This window comes from Cryptomeria japonica, chromosome 11 (genome assembly GCF_030272615.1).
Source record: "Cryptomeria japonica chromosome 11, Sugi_1.0, whole genome shotgun sequence".
NCBI classification, from domain to species: Eukaryota; Viridiplantae; Streptophyta; class Pinopsida; order Cupressales; family Cupressaceae; genus Cryptomeria; species Cryptomeria japonica.
In genome coordinates, this window is record NC_081415.1 from 220,003,439 (window position 1) to 220,029,320 (window position 25,882).

Consider the following 25,882-nt stretch of genomic DNA (forward strand, 5'->3'; position numbering starts at 1 on the left):
CCAGTTCTTCTGGAGCTATCTTTCGAAGGGATATTCTGAGGCTTGATGGAACAAATTACATAGTATGGAAGATTCGGATGGAGACTCATCTAAGATGTCTTGGTAAGGAGATTTGGGAGATCACACAGAATGGTGTCACACCTTATAATCCGAGATCTGACAATCCTCCTCAGGCAAACCTGGACAAGGAGTTTGAGAATGATTGTAGAGCAAGAGAAGACCTCGTGTGCACTTTCTGATCAACAAATAATGGGATTAACCGACAAATCATCTGGAAAGGTTATATGGGATAAATTGGAGACTCTTAATGAAGGTGACCCTACAATGAAGAGTGCTAAACTTAATGGTTACCGGGTGAGATATGAAAACCTGAAGATGGAAGAAGATGAAAGGATTACTGCATTCATGGAAAGGGTAAATGAGATTGTTGTGGGAATTCAATGTTGTGGTGGAACTCTGAGCGAAGATGAAATTGTTTCTAAAGTCCCGAGAGCCCTACCACTGGCTTACAAAATGAAGGCTACTGCTATTAATGAGTTGAGAACAATGGCTAATACATCTGTTAACAGAGATACTTTGGTAGGGAAACTATCTGCTTTTGAGCTTGAAGAATTTGGACCTTCTGGAGCTGTGAAGATTGAACCTGCTTTTCATGCATCTACATCTACAACCGGTAAGCAAGACTGGAAAGCTTTGTATGCAAAGGAATTAGAAGATATGAAGAGAGAAGATGATGAGTTTGAGCAACTTGAAGCACTATTTGCTAGAAGGGTACCTAAAGGACTGGTAGGAAGTAAGTATGAAGGAAAAACACCTTTTAAATGTTTTGCATGTAATAAGATTGGTCATTTTGCATCTAGTTGTCCTGAAAGGAATTCAAGATTTGAAGAAAGAGTTAGAAGATCATTTAAGTCTAACCTTGGATATCAGAACAAGTACAAATAGAAGAAAAACAAAGACAAATCATGCTACATAGCGGATGAGGAAGGCATCACTGATTTTGATGATGAACTAGCAGAGGACTCTGCTAGTGGTTCCGGCAGTGGGAAGGAATGGGTGTTCCTGGCTATCAAGGAAGATGATCCGACACTGGAAGAGAATGTACTTGAAGTGAAGGCACTTGCTTCTAAAATTGAAGACAAAGATGAATGGGTAATTGACAACAGTTGTTCACATGGGTGATAAAGGGAAGTTTTTGTCTTTGCAAGAATTTGATGGCGGTCTAGTTAGATTTGGAGATGACAAAGTATGTATGATCAAAGGAAAAGGAACTATATCATTGGATGGTAAGAACAATACTGACAATGTTTATTATGTTGAAGGTTTGAGGCATAATCTTTTGAGTGTAGGACAATTTGTAGATAAGGGATTTCAATTACAATTCAAGGATGGAAAATGTAAAATCATTACCAGATATGGTTTGGAGATTGCAACTGGTACACGGAGAAAAGGTAATATATTTCATTTGAACTCCAGTGAGAAGACATGTTTGATTACACAGATTGATGAGAGTTGGCTATGGCATAAAAGGTTGTGTCATGTGAATTTTGATTGCATTGTGAAGATTAGTTCAACTAAGGTAGTTAGGGATATACCTAAGATTATGAAGCCCTATAATCCGGTATGTAAAGAATGTTAAATGGGTAAACAGGTCAGAACCTCTTTTAGGAGTATACAAGATAAATCAAATGATGTTCTTGATTTTATTCATACTGATTTGTGTGGCCCTGCTAGAGTTAAAAGTTTTCAAGGTGATTGATATTTGATGCTAATCATTGATGATTATTCTAGAATAATGTGGGTTACTTTTCTGAAAGAAAAATCTGAAGCATTTGAAAAGTTTAAAATCTTTAAAGCTAAAGTGGAAACTGAGACAGGATTGAAGATTAAATGTTTGAGGTCAGATCATGGTGGAGAGTTCACATCCGGTGAGTTTAATAACTTTTGTGAGAAGCATGGTATAAGAAGACAATTTTTTGCTCCCCGGACACCTCAGCAGAATGGAGTGCTGGAAAGGAAGAACAAAACTATCTTGGATGCTGCTAGAACAATGATGATGGAAGTTAGTCTACCTCATATCTACTGGAGAGAAGCAGTGAGCACAACGGTTTATACATTCAACATAGTACATATCAAAGGAGAAACTGGTAAGACACCTTATGAATTATGGTTTGGCAATACACCTAAAGTTAAATATTTTAGAATTTTTGGTAGTAAATGTTATATCGGGAGAGATGATATCATTGGGAAATTTGATACTAGATGTGATGAAGGCATATTTCTTGGTTATTCTAATGAAAGCAAAGCATATAAATGTTATAACAAGAGATTGCAGAGAATTGTGGAGAGAGCTAATGTTAAAGTAGATGAGTTGAACAAAAGTCAAATAAGAGTTTATGAGAAGGAACTGGCAGTGGAAACGATTATATTTGAACCGGTAGCACCTTTACTGGAACAGAGTGTTGAACCAGTTACACTAGAGAATTTTACAGTAATTGAAGAACAGGGAAGATGAACAAAAAGTCAGAAGACTCCTAGGTATGTGAGATTGAATCATTCAGAAGATCAGATCATTGGGGATAAGAGCAATGGAGTGATGACAAGAAGACTGACAACTAATGAGGTATGTTTAATTTCACAAGTTGAACCGCTATCAGTAATTGCGGCATGTAAAGATGAATATTGGTTGAAAGCTATGGAAGAAGAATTAGATCAGATTGAGAAAAATAACACATGGACCTTGGTTCCCCGACCTAAAAATAAAAATGTTATTGGAACTAAATGGGTTTTTAGGAATAAACTGAATGAAAATGGTCAAGTTATAAGGAACAAGGCTAGATTGGTTTGTAAAGGATATTCTCAGAAGGAAGGAATTGATTATGGAGAGAATTTTGCACTTGTAGCTAGGATTGAAGCTGTAAGATTATTTTTTGCCTATGCTGCTTATAAAAACTACAAGATTTATCAGATGGATGTTAAATGTGCATTTTTGAATGGGGATCTTGATGAGGAAGTTTATATTGAGCAACCTGCTGGTTTTTTACTATCAGATGATACAAATATGGTTTGTAGGTTAAGGAAAGCTTTATATGGATTGAAACAAGCACCTAGAGCTTGGTATGCAAGGTTGGATAAATATCTTTTGAAGCTTGGTTTTACTAAGGGCAGTGCTGACAATAATTTATATTATAAAATCACTGATGATGATATATTGATTATTGAAGTATTTGTTGATGACATTATTTTTGGAGGTGAAGATAAGTTATGCATAGAATTTTCTAAAAATATAGAGAAAGAATTTGAGATGTCCATGATTGGTGAGATTAAATTTTTCTTAGGTTTGCAGATTACTCAGACTGACAAAGGTATTTTTATCTGTCAAACTAAATATGCTAAGGAATTGTTTAAGAAATTTGGTATGGGAGATTCTAAACCGGTAAGTACTCCTATGGTTACAAGTGAGAAATTGACAAGAAAAGATGTTTCTATACCGGTAAATCCTACAAGATACAAATCTATGATTGGAGGTCTGCTTTATTTGACTCAGACTAGGCTTGACATTATGAATGTTGTTTGTATTGTTTCAAGATTTCAGAGTGATCCTAGAGAGAATCATGAGATTGCGGTGAAAAGGATTTTTAGATACTTGCAAGGTACATCAGAATATGGTTTGTGGTACCCTAAGGATGTTAACTTTACTTTATGTGCATATACAGTTGTTGATTGGGCTGGAGATGTTGATGATCGGAAAAGTACTTCCGGTGGAGCTTTCTTTCTTGGAAAGAAGTTGGTTTCATGGATCAACAAGAAACAATCATGTACTTCTTTATCTACTGCTGAAGCTGAGTATGTTGCTGCTACTACTAACTGTACAAAAGTTGTTTGGATGAAGCAAATGTTGAAGGATATAAAGGTGGATTGTGATGCACTAGTAGTTATTCATTGTGATAACTCTCCTGCTATTGATATATCAAAGAATTCGGTATTTCATTCTAAAGTATAACTTTTTGAAGGAAAAGGTGGAAGCAAATGAAGTTAGACTAGTTTATGTGAACACTAAAGAGTAGATTGCAGATATTTTCACTAAACCTTTTCCCAAGGAATCATTTGAGTCCCTGAGAGATAGATTGGGAGTTTCTGTCCCTCCGTTAGAGACTTGATTGATGCGGTTTGGTATCAGTCCGACATGCATTAACAAAGATACTATTCATTCTGGCACTGATGTGGGATGCTACTGCTCAGGGGGAGTATCAGCTTTGTGATTCAATGGTTTATGTTCTTGCTTTGATATTTTTGTCAGATTTCTGGCATTGATGTCAAAGGGGGAGTGATATTGATATGAAAAAGAAAAAGAAAGTGAAAAAGAAAAAGAAGGGGGGAGAGACATTGATAGGGGGAGTTTGGTCTTTATTTCAAAGCTGTATGTGGGAGATTGTTGGCTGTCTTCCATTGGGGGAGACTTGTTTGGCATTTCTTGGTACTTAGATGTTTTTCACATCTAGTGTTGCCATCAATGCCAAAGGGAGAGATTGTTGGCCATTTGGTGGAATTGATTATGTGTTGCATTGATGTTTTGTCATTGATGCCAACACTAGCTATTTGGATGCTTTACAGACACCCTTCTGGTTCTGGTAGGTTGAGTGGTTTCTGGTTGATCTGGATCCGGCATGATCCGGTAGGCTCCGGTATAGCTTGGTGATGGAATTGGCTTGTTCATGATACTCATGCTCATATTTGGTCAGTTGGTTTTGGCCTGGTGATCAGATGCTACCTTTTTTGTTTAAAAGCTTGGTTTCTGGTTCCAGCGAGGGTTTCACCGACAGAGCTTTTGATGAAGATCTTTGATGAATTGCATAAGTGGTGTTGATGCAGCTTCTGGTGGAGTTTCAGGATTCTGTTGGTGATCATGTTCGAGACTTGGCAAATGGATGTAAAATTCCCTAATTATCATTTGATTGCAATAAGTTGTACCACTAATACGAATAGGAATTTGTTTGCACAACACAGTCAAATGTGATAGAGCATCTTTGAATGGTTTAATTTGGATCCTTCTTGTTTATTCATAGCATGGTGTTTAACATTCTATCTTCTATTAAACATAGCAATCTGAGCAAATATTATTCAAGACATTGATTCCAGTGTATAGAATATTCTGAAAAGAAAGATCTGTTAAAATGCACCTGGTTATTGAACTGCGATTGCCATGGTGGACTTCCCGTAAAGCATGAATTTGTAGAGTATGCTATTTAATAATTTCAATTCTTCACATGCTGGAACCATAATACATTACTGTCGGTGCCGGAAATTCATTGCATTGCCAATCAATACACACGTCAAAACTGTCAATGCGACTCTCTTCCGCGTCTGGACTGCTACAAACACCTACTCTTCCTTAACGTTTCTTTGCGGAACATCCAAACTCCCCTCCCCTGCTCGTATCCGTTGAGTCTATGCCTTAATGCAGGTGACGCAGCTTCAAATGGTTACCCGATAGCGAGTAAAGGGCACAGTTTGTATTGCGGTGGATGATATTCCTCAGCGGAAAATATATAATCATGCCTTCACACTGCAGTAGATGCTACGTCTCTGGCAATATAGCGCAGAGTGTATATGGATGCTATGTCTTTGCGGAATGTAAATTGCCACGCCTCCACAAGATTAGAGTGCGTCCACAGTCCTGCACGTAACAACGTTCCTCCTGCGACTTATACCACGTGAAATGCCGGTTACTTAGCACTTGCTCGATGATACTGAATACTTACTTCACCAATAATAAATTCGGAACCACAACCAGTAGGCCAGTTTGGATACTGACAAAAGGCTGGAAATCCTTTGGGTGGAGCGATAACATGCACACACAGGAAATAGAATTATTTTCTTCTTCCGGGTATATTTTCCATCTCCGGATGCCATCCTTTATTTGCCCAAAGTTGGTTATTTCCCGTAATAGTTAAGGACTAATTACGGTGCTTTATTAAAATGTTTTAAAAAACTTTATTAAAATACTTTCATGTAATATTAATTATTTATATTAATAAATGGAAAGGTAATATAAAATAATTAATATTGTTTAACTTTTGGCAATCATTTATTAGGGACATTACAGTCACCCCTACCCAAATGTTGCTTGCCCACAAGCAACTGTAACTCTGGATGCTGAATAATCTGCTCATTTTCCCAAGTAGCATCATCTAGTGGTAAATTCTACCACTTAATGAGATATTCTCTGATCGTTCTATTCCGCAAATGCCTGTCGCGGGTCTCCAAAATTACTTCAGGTATCATAGCTAATTTTCCTTCCTCGTCCAGTGGCGGTAGATTTTCTGAAACCTTCACTTGTTGACCCAAAGCTCTTTTGAGATAAGATACGTGGAACACATTATGTATTCTGCTTTCAGCCGGTAATTCTAATTCATATGTCACTGCACCAACCCTTTGAATTATCTGGTATGGTCCATAAAACCGAGGTTTCAATTTCTCAGCCCCACTACATTTGAGAGATGACTGCCTATAGGGTTGTAGTCTGAGATACACCAAATCTCCTATGTCAAAGTGACGCTCAACACGCTTTCTATCGGCATACATTTTTTGTTGACTTTGTGCACACTGTAAATTTTCCTTAAGTGCTTTCATTAGGTCTTGACATTCTTGGAGTACATCACGAGATTTGGGTACATTACTCTGATCAAAAGCAAGGTCAATAAAAGATGGTGCATCATACCCATATAATGCTTTGAAAGGAGTCATACTGATAGATATATGATATGTAGTATTATAACAGTGTTCACCCAAATATAGCCAACGAACCCATGCTTTTTGATGTCCAGACATATAATTACGAAGGTATCCCTCAATCCACTTGTTTATTATTTCTGTCTGACCATCGGTTTGTGGATGATAACTCATGCTGTGATTTAACTCGGTACCTGTCAATCTGAAAAGTTCCCTCCAAAATATGCTAAAAAATCTGCTATCCCAATCATTGATGATATTTTTTGGTAAACCATGTAAACGGAACACCTCTCGAAAAAATAGTTCTACGAGCTGAACAACTGTGAATTCTGTAGTGATAGATAAGAAATGTGCAAATTTAGTTAATCTATCAACCACAACAAAAATGCAATCTTTACCTTGAGATCGTGGGATGCCTGTAATGAAATCCATAGATATACTTTCCCATTTCTGTTCCGGTATAGGCAAAGGCTGCAATAGAGCCGAAGGATAAGTATGCTCTGCTTTATTTTGCTGACAAGTGATGCATTCTTTAACATAACGAAGGACATCATTCTTTAGTCCTTTCTAGGTGAATCTTTCTCTTATTTGCCGGTAAGTTTTGAAGTAACCGGGATGCCCCGCTAAAGGAACATCATGCACTGATTGGAGGATTTTCTCTTTCAACTTTGATCCTGAAATCAAATAAATTCTGTCTTTGTAATAGATAACATCATTTACAACCTTATATTTATCATCTCGTGTATTACCATCTAGCAAATCACAGGCAAAAGAATCCTTAGAATATTCCATCAGCAATAAAGATTTCCAATCAGCTGTTATTATAGCTAATGCATTTACTTCAGGCCTTCTAGATAGTGCATTTGCAACAACGTTGTTTTTACCTTTCACATATTCAATTTCGAAATCATAAGCTTGGATCTTACTGATCCATTTTTGTTGCTTGTCATTCAAGTCCTTTTGCCCTAAAAAATATCTCAAACTGTTATGGTCAGTTCTGACTACAAATTTGCCACCAACCAGATACTGCCTAAATTTTGCCAATGCGTGCATGATTGCCAACATTTCTTTGTCATAGATAAAATACAATCTCTCTAGGTTATTAAGTTTCTTTCTTTCATATGCTATAGGATGTTTATTTTGCATCTGCTCCTATTCCTTCACCAGATGCATCACATTCCAAGACAAAAGGTTGATTAAAATCTGGGAGTGCAAGTACTGGACAAGAACTCATTACTCTTTTAGTTTCTCGAAAGCTTGTTGTGCCTCCTCCGTCTAATGGAATGCCCCCTTTTTGGTAAGATCTGTCAACGGTGCCCCTAGCTGTGAAAAACCTCGGACAAACCTTCTATAATAACTGCATAATCCGAAGAATCCCCTTAATTCTGTAAGATTCCGTGGTGGTGGCCAATCCAAAACGACTCTTATCTTTTCTTGATGAACCTGTACCCCTGTTGCACTGATCATATGCCCTAAATACAAGATTTCAATCATTCCAAATTCACATTTAGAAGCCTTTGCATATAGTGATTGAGATTCCATAATACCAAGAACTATATCAATATGTTTCAAATGTTCTTCCCAAGTTTTGCTATAAATCAGTATATCATCGAAGAAAACTAGCAAAAATTTCCTTAACTGTTTGTTTAAGATATGATTCATACAGGACTGAAATGTTGCCGGAGCATTTGTTAGACCAAACGACATAACCAAGAATTCATAATGACCATAATGACAGCGAAAAGCAGTTTTATGAATATCTTGATCTCTTAACTTAATTTGATGATATCCTGATCTCAAATCAATTTTAGAAAAATAGACAGCACCATGCAATTCATCTAACAATTCATCAATTCGAGGAATTGGATACCTGTTTTTGATTGTTTTCTTGTTAAGTGCCCTGTAATCAATACACATACGAAGAGTTCCATCCTTCTTTTTCACCAACACTACTGATGATGCAAAAGGACTAGAACCAGGTTTGATATGCCCCATATCCAATAATTCCTTAATTGCTTTTTCTATTTCATCCCTGAATGTTTTAGGGTGTCTATAAGGAGTTGTGATAACTGGTTTAGCACCTTCTTCTAATTCAATAGTATGTTCGAATCCTCTATCAAGTGGGACTCCTGGAGGAATATCACTAAAAACCAAATGATGTGAATCTAATACTTTTAACAAATCATCTTGATAAGATTTAGTTTCAAAGCCTGATACCTTGTTGGAGATTAAACATTGTGCTGACCATGCCACATCTCCATGTCTGAAAATAGCCTCCATTCTTTTAGCACTAACGATCTTGGGACCACTGTTAGACATACCACGAAGGACTACCTTCTTATCATCAATTTTAAAAGAGAATTCCATTCTTTTAAAACTCTGTGTATATTCATCTAATGTTTCCATCCACTGTATGCCCAAGACAACATTAGTATCAGCCAAATCAATCACATAAAACACGTCAGTAACAGTGTAATTGCCAAGGGTGATATTCAATTTAGGAACTTTATGAGTGCTAGATAAATTAGTTCCACCTGCTACTCTAACATCAAATCCTTCATGTTTTTCAGTCTGCAAACCACGTCTTTCCACAAGTGCTGCATCTATAAAATTATGTGTAGAACCACTATCAAGCATAACAATCACATGCTGTCCATTCAAAACTCCTCTAACTCTGAAAATATTATAATGGGGAGTTCTTGTCATAGATGCTATTATTCCTTGTCCTTGTTTAGTTCTTGTTTTTGACTCTATGTTCTGTGATGCTTGTTCTATGTTAGGATCAACATTCAATTCATCCTCACTGTTAAACATAACCTCAATATAATGAGTTTTTCCCTTCCCTAAACATCTACGTCCAGGCTGCCATGCTTCCCTACAACTGAAACATAGTTTGCCATGCTTCCCTACAACTGAAACATAGTTTTTTCCTTCTGAGCTCTACCCTTTCCTCTTTATCTAACCTGTTCTTAGGGAAATTATCTTTATTGAAAGGTTGTTTGTCTTTTTCTGGTTTAGGAGGTGGTCCTTTATTAAAAGATTTTCCTTTTGAAGATGGTTCTAATTCTCTTGCTCTTTTGACAACTGTTTGTAAGGTAAGAGGGTTTAAGGACTTAACCCAACCTTTGAGGGAATCAAACAATCCATCTATAAATATTACAATCTTGTGTCTTTCTGAAATTTCAGTAACTAAAACTACTAATTTTTCAAATTCAGAAATATATTGCTCAACGGTTCCAGTTTGCTTAAGCTGAGTCAAATCTTTAAGATGTAATTCAGGATCTTTAGAATCAAACTTGTCAATAAGTTTCTTAGTGAACTCAACATGAGTACTTATCAAATTATGACCCAAGGTTACTTGCCCATGATGCCACCATTCATGTGCTACACCATCAAGATGTAATGCAGCATATTTAATTGCCTCATCGTCCAACATAGGATTTAATGGGAAGTATGTGTCTAATTTTTGCACCCATGCCCGAGTAGTTGTTTTACCTGTTCCATCAAAATAAGGAACGGACATTTTCCTAATTTTCCCTTGCAATTCACTGTTGTTTCCTCTCTGCCCTCTTGGCCTATGTTTCATTCTGACATCTAAATATTCTCTAAATTTCATTGTTGATCTGAATTCTTCTCCAGAGCCTAACCAATCGTGATGTATTTCTTCATGTATTTCTCTTATTGTAGGTTCATTTTCAAGCGGCTGGTTTCTAGCAGTAAATGTAGGCATAAATGGTCTAGCTGTTCCTGTTCTTTCTGGCTGATTATTGACAGACTGTTCATCTCTACCCCCATTGTTTTGATGTTGATTATTCTATCTTCCATTATTTTGGTGCTGATTTATATTATTAGCCATAAATTGGGTCATCAAGTTGGTCATTTTGTTAACATTATCTTGCATATCTTGCTGACTTCTGATTAATGCAGCCAATAGGTCCCTATTGTTATCCGGGTCTCCCATGGTGGTTTCAAAAATAAATTCCTCGTCAGTTTCGGTGTGGCTATCCTCAATTTCAAACGGAATAGATGAACTGCTTTGTGCTAAAGGAGAATTTTGAAATCTGTTTTGACAGGTCCTAGTACTTTGGAAATTATAATTTCCCTGGTGCATACTCAACTATGCAATAAATTTTCATGAAGTTCAAAACACCCTACAAGCTGGCAGGATTCAAAAGCTCTGATACCACTGTAAAATTCCCTAATTATCATTTGATTGCAATAAGTTGTACCACTAATACGAACATGAATTTGTTTGCACAACACAGTCAAATGTGATAGAACATCTTTGAATGGTTTAATTTAGATCCTTCTTGTTTATTCATAGCATGGTGTTTAACATTCTATCTTCTATTAAACATAGCAATCTGAGCAAATATTATTCAAGACATTGATTCCAGTGTATAGAATATTCCAAAAAGAAAGATCTTTTAAAATGCCCTGGTTATTGAATTGCGATTGCCATGGTGGACTTCCCATAAAGCATGAGTTTGTAGAGTATGCTATTTAATAATTTCAATTCTTCACACGCTGGAACCAGAATACGTTACTGTCGGTGCCGAAAATTCATTGCGTTGCCAATCAATACACACGTCAAAACTGTCAATGCGACTCTCTTCCGCGTCTGGACTGCTACAAACACCTACTTTTCCTTAACGTTTACTTTGCGGAACATCTAGACTCCCCTCCCCTGCTTGTATCCGTCGGGTCTATGCCTTAATGCAGGCGACGCGGCTTCATATGGTTACCCGATATCGAGTAAAGGGCACAGTTTGTATTGTGGTGGATGATATTCCTTTGTGGAAAATATATAATCACGCCTTCACACTGCAGTAGATGCTACGTCTCTGGCAATATAGCGCGGAGTGTATATGGATGCTATGTCTCTGCGGAATGTAAATTGCCACGCCTCGACAAGATGAGATTGCGTCCACAGTCCTGCACGTAACAATGTCCTTCTTGCGACTTATACCACGTGAAATGCCGGTTACTCAGCACTTGCTTGATGATACTGAATACTTACTTCGCCAATAATAAATTCGGAACCACAACTAGTAGGCCAGTTTGGATACTAACGAAAGGCTGGAAATCCTTTGGGTGGAGCGATAACACGCACACACAGGAAATAGAATTATTTTCTTCTTCTGGGTATATTTTCCATCTTTGGATGCCATCCTTTATTTGCCCAAAGTTGGTTATTTCCCGTAATAGTTAAGGACTAATTATGGTGCTTTATTAAAATGTTTTAAAAAACTTTATTAAAATAATTTCATGTAATATTAATTATTTATATTAATAAATGGAAAGGTAATATAAAATAATTAATATTGTTTAACTTTTGGCAATCATTTATTAGGGACATTACAATGGAGATCATTGCCGAAGCGTGTGGACCTATATTGGGTCCCAATTGATCTAGGTTATGGACTGGCTTTAATGTAACGTGTGAATTGGACCTCTTGATGTATTTTCGGGATGTCTTATGTGTTGGATATTGTTTGTTTTGTCTAAGACTGACATGGTTTGTAATTATGTAACTGGTTTATTGTTTGGTGGCCGACCTGATTGTTTATGGTCGAGGGTTTGTATATATAGATGTAAGATCTCATTGTAGATCATCATGGTTATTGTAGAGGTCATGGTCAAGGAATTTAATGTGCGAATAATGTAATATCATTCATGTAGAGGAGTTGGTCGATCATTGGAGATTGAATTGGGTTTATGTAAGAGGATTTAGTCCTCTGGTATTAAGCTTAACCGGAACTGTGCTCAGGCATAGGAGATGCTATCTTTTGCAGCTCAACACTTCTCCAGATTGTAGTTTGGATTTAAATGTAGTCAGTGAGGCTCCTTTTGTGATGAGCAGTGCGCTCTAGGCTGTTGGCCTTCCTGCAAATGCAGGCCCCTAAATTGTAATTCACATACTTACTGCAAAAGTATTATATGACTGAGGGTAGGCTTCCCATTGTGGTTTTTCCCTTTACCGGGTTTTCCACGTATAAATCTTGGTGTTATGTGGATGGCTTTTATTCTGTGATTATTGTTTATGCTTAATTGGTTTAACTACTATTCCGGTAGTAATGTTGTGGGTTCCGATATTGAAGTTTGAATTGCTAATTGTTCCCGTAATCAGTGACAACTGATTCACCCCCCCCTCTCAGTTGTCTTTTGGTTATTTGGACTGTCTAACATATATGATGTATGAACTCATGTAGAATGTCTTATTATGCCCAAGCCTTTTCAACTGTAGATCAAGGTTGTTGCTTATGATTCTCACCCAATTGATCTTTTCTACACCAGTAGATGTTGCTTCCATGAACTAGAACATCCAATTCTCAAACTGAGATGCTTGAGAAATTCCCATAACTTGGTTGAGCAAAATGATCAAATCACCGAACTCTTCCTTAAATTCAATCTTGTGAAGCTTGTTGGATATCTTGGATAAGTTGATTCTACTCTTCAACAGCCAATACTTGTTGATTATGCCAAGGCATTTGTTGGGGCCATCCTCAAAAAACGTCTATGCTCCTTGTTTGCTTTTGTAGACCATGCCTTTGTAATTAGGTATGAGGAAGGCTTCATTGATGGCTATCTCTGATAGGTAGGCAAGTACTCTTCCATCAGGGGCTGCTATCTTTCTTGCACTGGAATCGTAGTGTTTGGCACACTCAACTATCAACTCATTGCATTGAATAGCCGAAAGTAAGCCTGCTGCTTGTACTGTCCCACTCTCGATCATTTTTTTTGAAAATACGGAAGACTTGCCTGTGTATAGGGGACCCTAAAACTTCTTCATGTTGATTTGACTTGGGTTGGTGTCCCTACATATCTCCACAATGATGTGATCTTTGATTCAAACATCACTCCCTTCAAATCCTTCTAGATGAGGGTTTGTCTCGTAAATGTTGCTGCCTTTGGGGCTGCCATGCTCTACCTGCAAGAATTGTCTAAGTTAGGGTTTTAATTATGATATCAATACTTACAAGCTGAAATTAATCCTTCAAGTTAGCAAGTTCCTTCTCCAAGGCTGATAATTCATTAAAATCATCAAATTGCTGAAATCCTAGGCTTTCATCCTAAAACCCTGGCTTGTAAAATCTGATTCTACTTGAACATAATCATCAAATCACCATGAATTTTGTATTAAAACTTATAAATGGTCAATTCATGGGTTCCAAAACATGATGTAAAAGAGATCTTATGACTGAAATTTCTTCAAAAAACTTAGCCGTGTAGTTGTATCAGCAACGAATTAAGGTCTGATTTTAATAAAAATGATCAAAAACAACTTGATTCAGACCTGCAAATGGATTTCTAACTGATTGGTTATCTCAAAGTTTCCCTTAATTTGGCAAAAATATCCTTAATCCTCTGTGAATTTATAAGGGTTTGTTAGCTGGATAACAAATTTGACTGATTCTTGCTTGTATTGCTTGATCAAATCTCTGTGATCTGATATTGAAGATTTCTGATTGTTAATGCTGATCACTGCCTTTTGATGATGAATTCTCTGTTCCTGATTGAGAGATGTGTCTCTGCAACAATGGTGAGATGGCTGGGTGAATAGTAATTCGCTGATTGAATGTGATGAACATCACTGCCTTGGAGGTGAATTCACTGGTTATTATTGATCAATTGTAATGATCAATCTATCTTTATTGGCGTTGAGTGGTGCACCTTTCCATCTTAAGGTTGACTTGTTGTGCCTTTTCATTTCTTTTAAATGTTTTGCAATTTCAAAGTTTGTTTCCCAATGCAAGAAGGCCGACTTGCTTTCATTCATTAAAATTTTGAATAAAACTTCTATCCCAAGCGGGCCCCTCCTCTATTATTAGCACTGAAACATATATCTCTTTCTCTTCTTGTGGATTTTGGTGATCACAAGAAGTGATTGAGGTTTTGGATAGGCGTAGGAAGTGGTTGAGCTTTTGAGGCCTAGGTGGAAGTTCGCGTTTTTTACCCCTCAATTGAAGTTTGTGGATTTAGGGGGGCACTTGCTATCATCAAAAAGTGGTCGGGTTTTTGACCCTTCATTGGCAGTAACACTAGGAAGGTCGGGCTTTTAGGCAGGCATTGACAACACCTTGTTCACAGTTATGGCTCTTGGGTGGAAGTGAAGACTTCCAATCTTGCCTTATACATCATTTGATCCTCTTTAAAGATTGCTATCTCTTTCACATTAGATTGGACTTTTCAAGCCTAATTGGAAATGCTATTAGCATGGGTGGACTTTTGAGACCTATTGGCAGTGGTCGGAGATTTTGAGGTGCACTAATAGTGGAAGTGACAAGTAGTGGATTCAACCCTTCATTGATAGTGGTCACAGATTTGACCTTGAATTGGAATCATGCAATAATTTCGGACTTTTGATCACCCACTGGTAGGGTATAAGGTAGGTTAGAGATTTTATCACCAATTGGCAGTGCTAGAAGAGGTAGGTTGTACTTTATGGGGGTCATGAACAATAATGATGAGGTAAGGCGGTGACCCCACTTGTTCAATTTCATTGAAAGTGGCATTTACTTCATCAATCTTAGGGCCCTTCACTATCAACACAAACTCATCATGATTGCCTATACCCTAACTATCCTCTTCTCAAGCATTCTATTCTCTTTGACAACCCTCTATACTTAGACTCAATTTATCAACTTTGATATTGGAGGCATATGACGTTGATGATCAAATGAAATGATCATCCCAAACCACTCATCTCCTAAGCCCTAAGAGCTAATTGACTCAACTCCACTCTAACTATGGGATCTGGCTACTAGCAAACTAATCTAAGGCCTAAAACTGAAAGCAAAAGAGGGGGTCCCCATTTGAGATGGGATGATGTGTGAAATGGTCACAACACCTTGTCTCCTTTTGACTGCGAAATCAGCACTTAGGAGCAAACTCAGGTTGAAACTCGGCCTTAGGAAGCCTTCTAGGAATAAGGCGATTTATTGTGCTATCACTGAATTTGATGAAGACTTAGGGGTGAAATTCGATCAAAACCTTGACATTAGGAAAGGTTTTAGGAACTTGGTCTAAAACATGGGGTAGGAAACATTTTAGGAACTTTCCAAAATCCCTCCTAGGTTCGAGTTTGGCAATTTGCTCGATGATGCTTCAACCCTATCAGCAATCTCCATGCTCCTCAATTGTTTACCGCTACAAATGATAAATTAAATACAAATAATAATGTACAGGGCAATGCATACCAGACATGGCAGTAAAATATATCTTTATTCACACATGCAATTATTACAGAGAAGAGACCAGAGATGGTCGGCCAAGGATTGCAATAGATCCAACTATACCGTACTACTTCCTTGGTGGTACACAATATATTTAAAGAACCTGACGGTGCCAAGAGGTACACAACCGTCAACCAACTGACACCTAACTACCCGAGAGTGACAACCCACTTAATACAAATAATTAATACTTCGGTAGATAACAAATATTATCAAATATAACAATAAGCAATTTATGCCAACTACATCAATCTCCCAAGTTCATTGTTGGACCAAGTTTGGTCATTTTTGTATGGTGAAAATCAGAAAACTTAAACTTTGGAATGGATTTACTAAAAATTCAGACTGAAACTCGGGTTTAAGAAGATTTTTTGGATTAAGGCTTAATCCCATTTCTAATGCTAGCACAGAGTTTGGGAGAGTTGTGCCAAAACTTGGTGGTAGGAGAGCTTTTTGGATTAAGGTCTAATTCCAACTTTGAGTGCTACGACCAGATTTTAGGATCGTTAGTTAGAAATTCGGTGAAAGGAAGGACTTTAGGATTAAGAGCCAATTCCCACTTTGACTCAAAATACCGAATTTGCAGGTGTGAAACTAGATGTTTGGAGAGACCTCAAGATTTAAGCATGTTCTCCCTTTGATTGCTAAGCACTTGCTCCTAATCCATGTTGGTTTTGAACTTTATTTCATTCCTCTTCCCCAAACAAACAAATCTATTCCAACCCTCATGACTTTAAACATCTTTGAGCCCTCAAGCTCTCTGCTAGAGGCTAGGCATGGGCTCCTAGGCTTATACCTTATCTTTACCATTCTACTAGTTTAAAGGCTTTCTCAATGAACTTTGTGCATATAAATCATCCCCATTCAATATTTCATGCCTCACCTCTGATTCCTATCATACTCCCGTGATTGAATGGTTCTTCTAGATCTATCCTCTCTCATTCTAGCAATGGGCAAATCAAACAAAACAAAGGGGGTCCCTGTCAAAGACGGTGTGTGTGTGCATAAGACAACAGATAGCAAATGAAACTTTTCCATCATAGATTTATTTTCAGTGTATGTTTTCATTATCAATATTTGTTGTCCTCATTTTTGTTTTCTAAAATGAAGGACCATTACATGAATTTTTTGTCAAAAAATGAAAAAAAAATCTCTATGGTGCGCTTCCCGAGGCAGAATTTCGCCTAATCCGACTGGCTTAATCCTCAGTCCATCCTCTAACCACGTTTCAAATTTTATCGCATTCTGGGTTTGTTTGCTAGGTCTTTCCTTCAATTTCGGGTTTTTTCTCCCTGACTGCAAGTGGGAAATTTTCCTCAAATTGCAAGTTTTAATGATTTCCTTTGTTTTAGTCTTTGTAGGGAAATTTTTGGCTAAATACAAGTGCACTTTATTGAAAAAAGAACTTGTAATTTACCTTTTATTTCCCCCTTAATGCTTTTTGGCTTTTTTAGTCTTTGTAGGGATTTTTTGGATAAGTTACAAGTTAATTTTAATTCGCATATTTATAAATAACTTGTAATTCTTTTCTAAAATCCCTATTTTAATATCTTTTGCTTGTAATAGGGATTTTAAACCCCTATTACATATGTGCAAGTTATTAAAACTTGTTGTAGGGATTTTATTTTCCCTTTACAAGTAATTTGTAACTTGCACATCTCTCTCCAAAACCCGATTTTGCCTAGAAATGAATTAAAGTGACATTTTAAACTTGCGATTTTGCCCAAAAAACCTGATTTTCTCCATAAAGTGCAATTTGGAGAATTTTAAACTTGTAATTGCATTTCCAAAACCCGATTTTGCCTTGTTGATGAAAAAGTGACATTTGAAACTTGCTATTTCATCCAAGAAACCCGATTTTCATTATTACATGCAATTTCGAACTTGCTATTTCATCCAAAAAACCCGACCAGCCAAGAAAAACGCTTTTGTTGGAGATTTCAAGCAAATTTCGTGGAGGATTTTTAGGAAGAAGAGGCGTTTGGGATTCTTCCCTAGTTTGATGCATTTGCAAACACATTTCACGCCATTTGGGGTTTATGATTGCTGGTTTTTTGGATCTAAAACAGCAAACACATGTTTGCCAAAACCCACATTTTGGTGGATCTAAACTCCACGAATCTTCCATCTCCTAAATTGCTTTGTCTTTCTTCACCAAGGCATTGAAGTTAGAGGAAGATTTGACCCGTTCTTGTGCCAATAAATTTGCATCTTGCACCATGTTTTGCTGCTGAAGACATTTTTAAAAAACGTGGCAAGGGTTTCTAAGTTTGTTTATTGCTTACTTAAGGGGTTGTCTTCTTCAATCAAAGATTGTTCATCTTTTTGAAGAAGCATTTCGGATTGAAGCAAGGTATGATTTCTTTTCTTTTCTTGTTTCATTTTCTTTTATTCTTGTCTTCTTGTTTTTCTATTCTAGTTGTAAATTTGTGTATATATTTATTTTGCCCCAAAAATCGGTTTTATGAGAGAGATTTTTCCCCTTTGAAAAACAATTTTTGAATTGCATTGTTCTTCCCCATTTTCCCTCTTTACTTGTATTCGAGAATTTAAATCCCAATTACAAGTTGGATGAAAATCATTGTTCTTCCCTTACGGTTAAAAGATTTAACCATCTTTGTTGAAATTCCAAGCTGCAAAGATGAAAAATACCCATCCTTCCAAAATCGGGTTTTTAGAACTGGATTGCATGTCCAAAGTTCTTCCCATTTTCTTGGAAATGACATTCCTAAAATCTACCCATTTTTATCCATCCATATCACCCATATCCGTACTTTCCGTTCACGTCATTTCTTGCAAGTCTAATTTTCATTTTTCACTCATTTCTCCATTTTCCATTTTACAAGTATACTTGCATTCGGGTTTTAAAAATCCGATTGCATGTGCATTCTTCCGAAACTTGTATACTTGTAAAATTTTTCCCAAGATCCGAAATTGGTCAAAGTCAAAACTCCTAGCATTTTCCATTTATTTCCCGTCTTTCTCTCACAAAATCGTGAAGTGCAAGGGTTGGAGTTCTTCCCATTTGAAGAAGGAAAAATGTTAGTTGCAACTGATTATGATGTTGCTTTAACACTTTTAAGTCTTCATCGCAGTATACCAGGTTGTCCTTCAATGTCAGAGTTGCCGTTATCTCCAATTCCAAAGAAGATGAAGTATAAATATGATAAGTACCAAAATGAGGTTTCACCTTCTCAAGTCTCTTCTCCTTTGGATCGCATAAAAGATACAAAGATAGGGCATGTGGACATGTAAGAATTTGTCAAGAGGGTAGAGGATCCACAGGATAACAATATGCAGCGGCTGTTGGACAGCCATATCCATCACGCATCTTCTTTTCCAGTGGCTGCCCTAGAACCTGAATTTGTTCTCGCTTACGCCCATCACTTTGACAAGGAGACAAGAACCATTAAAAATGATGATGGTGAAGCAATAATCCGCCTTGACGTAGACACAATTGAAAAAGTCTTCAGAATACCACCAACACCTGATTATATGGAGATTTCTAAAGATAGTGCAGCTGAGTATTATGTCAAAAGGGAAAAGGACTGCAAACATCATGTTAAGAGGTGGATTCATGAGCCACAAGCCGCCTTTTCAAGATGGGCTAAGTTGTACCAGTGTGACTTTAAATGGGAAATTGGAGACATCATAACTCTCCTCAGCAAGATGATGGGTCTTGAACATTCTAATGTTTTTGAGCCCTGGATGTACCAGTTTATCATGTTCATAAGGCAGTCCCATCATATATCATGGGGAGAAGTCATCAGTGATGCCTTGTGCGAGTAACTTGCAGCGGTCCCTTCCACCATGACTTTCTACATGAACTCATACCTGGTGTATTTGGCAGCATCACTTAGACATTTCCCTAGTCTTTCTACCAAGGGTGATCGCTCGCTTATACCGGTATGGGAATATTATGATCAACTGCTTTTGAGACCCAACAGATTGCATTTCAGAAGAGTTCAAGATGCATTCTTCGGTTACTTCATGTGCCAATTTGACAGAACTCTAAAGAATAAAAGACTGTCAGAGGAGGCATGGGAAAGAGTGAATGAGTATGGGTGCTTGTTTCTTCAATTCCCGACCTTTACCTATATGAGAGTCGGATGCTATAGTGGGCAGCCATACATGCTCCCTCGATACTTGACTGATAAGATCATACTTATGGATTTGGGAAGACAGATCATGGCTGTGCACGCCCATTAGTCTGTCAGACATAAGGTCGGAATGGGGATTTCTACAACAAAATCATTGAAAATTGGCTAGTATTCTCGTCACATCCGTCAAAGCCAAGGCTATGGAGACTGAGATGCAGGAAATTAAACTCAAAAGGTTTAAGTCCAGAGCTGATTTTGATTACCGGGGTATGAAGGAAAATATCAAAAAGTCCCTCGTACATGTGCATCGTATTGAGGATATTTTGGTATATCTCCGTACAGAAGTGGAAATTCTGAAGATGGATTACTGCAGGCTTACTGTTTAGCAGGTTATTGATTTGAACTTGGTGGATATCCCACAAGGGATGATTGATGATGGGCATGTACTAGATCCTGAATATATTTCACGAAGGGTTGAGGAAGCTCCACTTCCTTTAATCCAATGGTCGCATAAAGAATGCATGTCCATCCTTGAAAGATTTCAGCCTATCTTGGCTAACACCAATACTTGGCTCAAAGGTAATGGTGTTAGACTCATCAAAATCAAGGTTGGGAAAGAAGATGATTTTACGGGGCCACTTGGATGTAAGTCTGAGATTCAAATTGACAATAAGGAAGGTGCATCATCTTCTGGCACCATGATCAAATTGCGAGTTAGTCGGGCAGTAGTGCTTCGTCCCGAGGAGGCGACAGTTTGTGGAAAGGAAAAGTCACTGTTGCATGTTCAGGTGATCGATCTTGATAATCCAGAAGGACAACAATCTGATGATGCTCCTAAATCTCTAGCTTCGGACTCACCTCATGAGATTCCTTCCTCAGTTTTCATTGAGACGCCCCTTTCTCCTCCTGACATAATGGTGGAAGAGTCTCCTCAGAATGTCGTTTCTATTTCAGCATACGCGCCACTTCCTGATCATCAACAAGAGGGTGTGTTGGAAATTCCTGAGGATACTCCTACATGTATCCAACTGTCAAAGATTGATACCTCCACTTCTGGTTTTGAAGAATTTATGAGGCAATCTTCATGCCCATTGGTTACTGAGCAAACCATGGTCGCCATCCAAACAGATACTCCTCCCAGGGTTACCACAACTGTTCAAATAGAAACTGCTTCTCCTTTGCTCACAGTTGCTACTAAAGGAGAGTTGATGACTTTACCTCCATGGCTTAGTTCTTTTACTCCAAAGAGGAAGAAGCAAGAAATCTCACTTGATGCCTTTGATTATCAGCAACTTAAATAGGCTAGACCCAAGGTTGCTAAAAAGGCCAAGACTATCTCAAGAGTAACTGTTGATAGCAACAAGATGAAAGTGGTTGAAATTGTTGAGCCTCTAGTAGATAAGCCACTTGAACAGATGTTAGTTGTTGATTACAAAGTCACAAGGGTAGAATTGGGCAAGCAAACGCATGAAGTGATTAAACATGATGCCTAGTGTTCTGTAGCCTCACTGGTGCAGCGATACGATGAACTTCTAGCTAAGAAAGATAAGCTAGAAGAGGACAACCGGCAACTCGTTGCAGCTGTTCATAAAATCACAAAACCAATTGGTGAAGTGAGTAATTCTACAAGTTCTTTCGAGGCACGAGAATCAATCTAGGGAGTTGAGAGAGCTGCTCAAAAGGTACAAGCACTGGAATCTTGGGTTGATCAACTTCATAATCTTTCTGCACAAGTCTTGAAGGAGGTTTTCCAAATGATGGCCAAGTTGAAAACCATTGAAGAACAATTGAACCAAGTTTCTGATACTTTCAAATGGAACTTGGAAAAGGTAGAAGACAACTTGACTATTTGGCTTAAAATTCCTCAGCAAAAGTTAAGCGTACTTCTAGAACATCAGGTAATTCCTTCAAGAGTTGTGTACTTGGAATATCAGGAGCTCTTGGAAAACAAAGCCCTTGTTCTTAAGTCACTTATTGAAGACATTGATGATGCTATGAGGTTGCGAATGGAAGTTTTTCAAGATATGATTTCTCATTGTCAAAGAGTTTCTTGCACTATCATGGGTCATGATGGAGAATTGTTGATTGAAGAGAAGGTTCTTTTTGATCTACAGTTGAAGATTCGTTAAGAGTGGAAAAGTGAACCATTTTCAGCAGCATCCATTCAAGCCTTAGTGACTTATCAAGATTACTTATTGGAGATTCAGTCTTCCTTTGAGAGGAATAATGCCACAATCCTTCGTTGCAGTGATGCTATCGTGAAAACCACAATCGTGGCCAAAAACACCCATGAACCGGATCCTGATGAGCTACAAATGATCATCCAGAAGTTCGAAGGATTCATGACTTCTCATGCTACAGCTTAAGTGTTTTTCGACACTTAATTGCATTTTTCCAGATTTGTAATCTCTTTAGTTGTAATTTTGTTTTGACACGTTACATGTAAAAACTTTTTGTAAATTGCAAGTTAAGTCATTACTTGCACTTTTGTAATTACATGTAAGGCAACTACAAGTTGTGTTCAGTTAGGACTATAGTTGGACTAAGTCTTAGTTAGTTATTGAATAAGTCTTGGTGGTTGAGAGAATCTCTCCAGTTAGTTAGGATCTTCCCACCTTTTTTTCAAGGCTTCTCTTCTATAAATACTTGAGGGGTCTATTGTAATCTTTATCTTTTTGAAAGCACGCAAAAACTTTGCCAAATTCGCAGCAAAGAAGTCTTTGAGCTTTTATGTGTAAATTGAAGAATTGAAAGGAATAGAAGAAAATTGCTCAAGCTTTGAGTCTTTGTGCTACATTCTTGAGTTTATGTCCCTTATTTCCTTTCTTGCAAGTGTTTCTTTGAGAACTTAATCGAATCTGATTTGCAGTCTTTGAGCTGCAAGTATTGAAGATTAATTTAGTTAAAGTAGAAGTTCTATTGGGAAAAAGCTGTAAGACTTTGTTCTTACACTTGTTCGTAACAAAATTTAGAAGTAGATTTTATGAGAAATAGTTGTGAGTCTTTGAGCTTATACTACTTCCCATTGTTTTAAATAGAAAATAATAAGATATTCCAGTCTTTGACCTGTTATAATTTGTTCTTGATAGAATTAGTATAGAAAAAAGGGTAGATAGGACTTCACATAATCAAGTCTTTGAGCTTGATATTGCTGTCTCGTCCCGAAGGAAGTGACGGAAGTCTTTGAGCTTTCAGGAAACTTCATTTCCTTTCTCTCATTTCATTTCGAAAGGTGTTACTACTGTTTTATATCGAATCGCTATCATTTTTCTGTGAAGAGAAAATGATATTGTCTTTCTTGAAAGAAGAAGAAAGACTGTTGTCCCATCCTATTTTATTTTTGAAGTTGTAGCTAGATAGGGGGAGCCTTCCCTTAATTAGGAGAGTTCTACTCACACATTGTGGTTGAAGCCACAATTTTGTATATTTCTCCAAGTATACAAAATTTTCAACCAACAATACTGGTCCTTTGTAAACTTACTATCACAATGCTCTTGATACTGTCATCCTTTTACCATCTCATATCTTTTTTTCACTGTCATTTCATAGATTTGTGCCCTTTGTGGTTTTTTGATCACTTGAGACTCTGGATTTTAGTGAAGACTTGCCCTTTGACTATTATAAATGATTTCCATTTTGGACTATCTATTGCATGAACCTTATTTGGTTGTCTCATTGTCAAGATTGTTATGCCTAAAGAAACACAATCTTCTAACCATATACAACCATGGTCACTCAAAAATATGTAATCCACCGTCAATGCTTCAAGATCATTATACCATTTCCATGATGACTGTACTATCTTTGTTCTCCATAGTTTTAAGATACACGAGTCTTTAAAGATGTTTAGATCATTCTTGAATGCTCTTTCATTTTCCTTTTCACTGCCATAGAGTGCATATTTTTGCTAAGGACTGTACTTCTCTTGATTGGAGTGTCCTTTTGCAGCATTTCATCATTCATGATATACACTGCTCTGTTATGACGTTCATTATGATGGTTAGCTGCCTCTAAACTATCTAGGCATCTTTTATCATGGTGATTTAAGAAACATTGTCTAGACTGTCACTGACTAGTGCCTGTTCTTTGCTTCTCTATCTCTGTCAAGTAGACCATACTGTCATTGTGACCTTAAGATGTTGCCACTACTTTTAAATGCAGTTTTCTCTTTGCAACAACCTCCTTTGTCACATGTCCATTTGCACTCAATTTGTCTCTAGCTTCCACATTGGCACTTGAGAGATTATTTCCATTAATCTCAAATCTATTTAGCTCTCTTATATTATCTATTCCCTTTAGTCCTTCATCCATAACTTCCTCCTTCTCCTTGGCATGTTCATATGTAATGAGTATCTCATCCTGTTGAACTTCACTTTTCAACAGCTCATGAAACTCCTCTTCATCTTTTAAAACTTGAACTACAGTTCAATATCTACAAGTGCAGCAGCCATTTGGTGACAAATGGATCGAACCATACCAAGATAGATGCTTCCAACCTGCACCTTTGTTCCTTCTTTGGCCTTAATAACCTCTTGACTGTTCATTTTGTCTTCACTATTATAGCAGGGCATTTCACACTCATTCTTGGTTTTGATTATCATTATCTCTTAATGCTTGTCTCTGTTATCATGGGGAGTCTCTTCTTATGCACCTTAGGACTACATATGTTCTTTCTGTCACATATAAGACCGTCTTTAGACTACCCTCCTCCTCTAGCTTGGAATAGTTTTGATTATTATCAACCATTGTTATTGGATTTGTCAGACACAGTCACTTCTTCCCCAAACTCTTCTTCAATGTTATCTGAGTAAACATAGCTAGTGGAATAAGAATTCCAGACCCTACTTCATTATCTTTATGCACTCCTAAGGACCTATTAAAAGAAACACAGCTCATGGTAAGAAGTGGAAAACATACCACGTAGAGACAACACCTCAGAATTCTTGAGCATGTCGGTAATGATTTGCAATTGTTTCCTTGATTCTTGCAACCTCCCTCTTCTTTCTGCAGCATGCTCTTACTCCTGTTTGCAACATTGGCAAATATTTAAATGAATACCCTAGAATATCTCCAAAACCAGGCTACATGCCAGAACTCCCCTTTTAATCTCTGCAACTCACAGCTTGCTCTTTCTCTTCTTCATCGTGGCTGAAGCTCTGAACAAAAACAAAAGCCTCCATGCTAAACATTGAAGAATACTTCAACACAGCAAAACAGAGACCCTAAATGCTTTCACGCAATGTGGTGACATTGACAAAAGAGATAAACATTAATCATTCTTCCCCCTTTTGCTTTATTGGTGCGTAAGGCTCCATTTTGCACTTGATTTGAAATCTTAAACAATACTTACCCTTGCATGCTGGCATATGATGCATAAAGAAACTAATGAAGCTATTTAATCCAAGGGAGTGTAATAGATCAACATCTGCACTCTCTGATTTATTGGTAAACAAAAATGGTTATGATAAATAAAGGATAAAAAGAAAGAGCAAATAAAATGATGTAGCATAATGCAACATTAGCTTACAAGTAATGCAATTTACTCAATTCCCCAACAAATGAAGGAATTTCACCAGAAATCTTGTTGTTTCTCAGGATTCTGCACAACACATAAAATGTTAGAAAATGCTATGTAATAAACAAATAACCAAACAAAAGACTTCTCATTAGGTGCAAGTTATTTTGCTTACAGTTGATTTAAATTCTTCAAGCCTTGTAAGAATTTGAATGACATGACACCCAAAGTTAAGTCACTTATTATCCTGCTAGAATAAAAATACACAGAATAGCTAAAGAAATGGAGGTACGATTCCA

At 37.3% G+C, this 25,882-nt stretch overlaps 1 protein-coding gene and 1 long non-coding RNA gene across 9 annotated transcripts in view; one reads left to right on the forward strand and one right to left on the reverse strand.

Moving 5' to 3' along the window:
* Positions 1 to 25,882, reverse strand: part of LOC131053379 (probable LRR receptor-like serine/threonine-protein kinase At1g56140) — a 118,941-nt gene that overhangs the window by 40,047 nt on the left and 53,012 nt on the right. For 6 of the 8 annotated variants that reach the window (XM_057987979.2, XM_057987977.2, XM_059214305.1 and 3 more), the window contains 2 exons: positions 25,759 to 25,830; positions 25,596 to 25,667 (listed from right to left, as the gene is read on the reverse strand). The exons of 1 other annotated variant lie outside the window; for it this stretch is intronic. In XM_057987979.2, the coding sequence (XP_057843962.2) occupies positions 25,596 to 25,667; positions 25,759 to 25,830 (144 nt within the window). The remainder of the gene's footprint in view (positions 1 to 25,595; positions 25,668 to 25,758; positions 25,831 to 25,882) is intronic. One more of the 8 variants, XM_057987978.2, reaches the window with a different exon arrangement.
* The window catches only part of LOC131053381 (uncharacterized), a 70,355-nt gene that overhangs the window by 12,478 nt on the left and 31,995 nt on the right, over positions 1 to 25,882 (forward strand). The gene's annotated exons all lie outside the window — the stretch shown is intronic.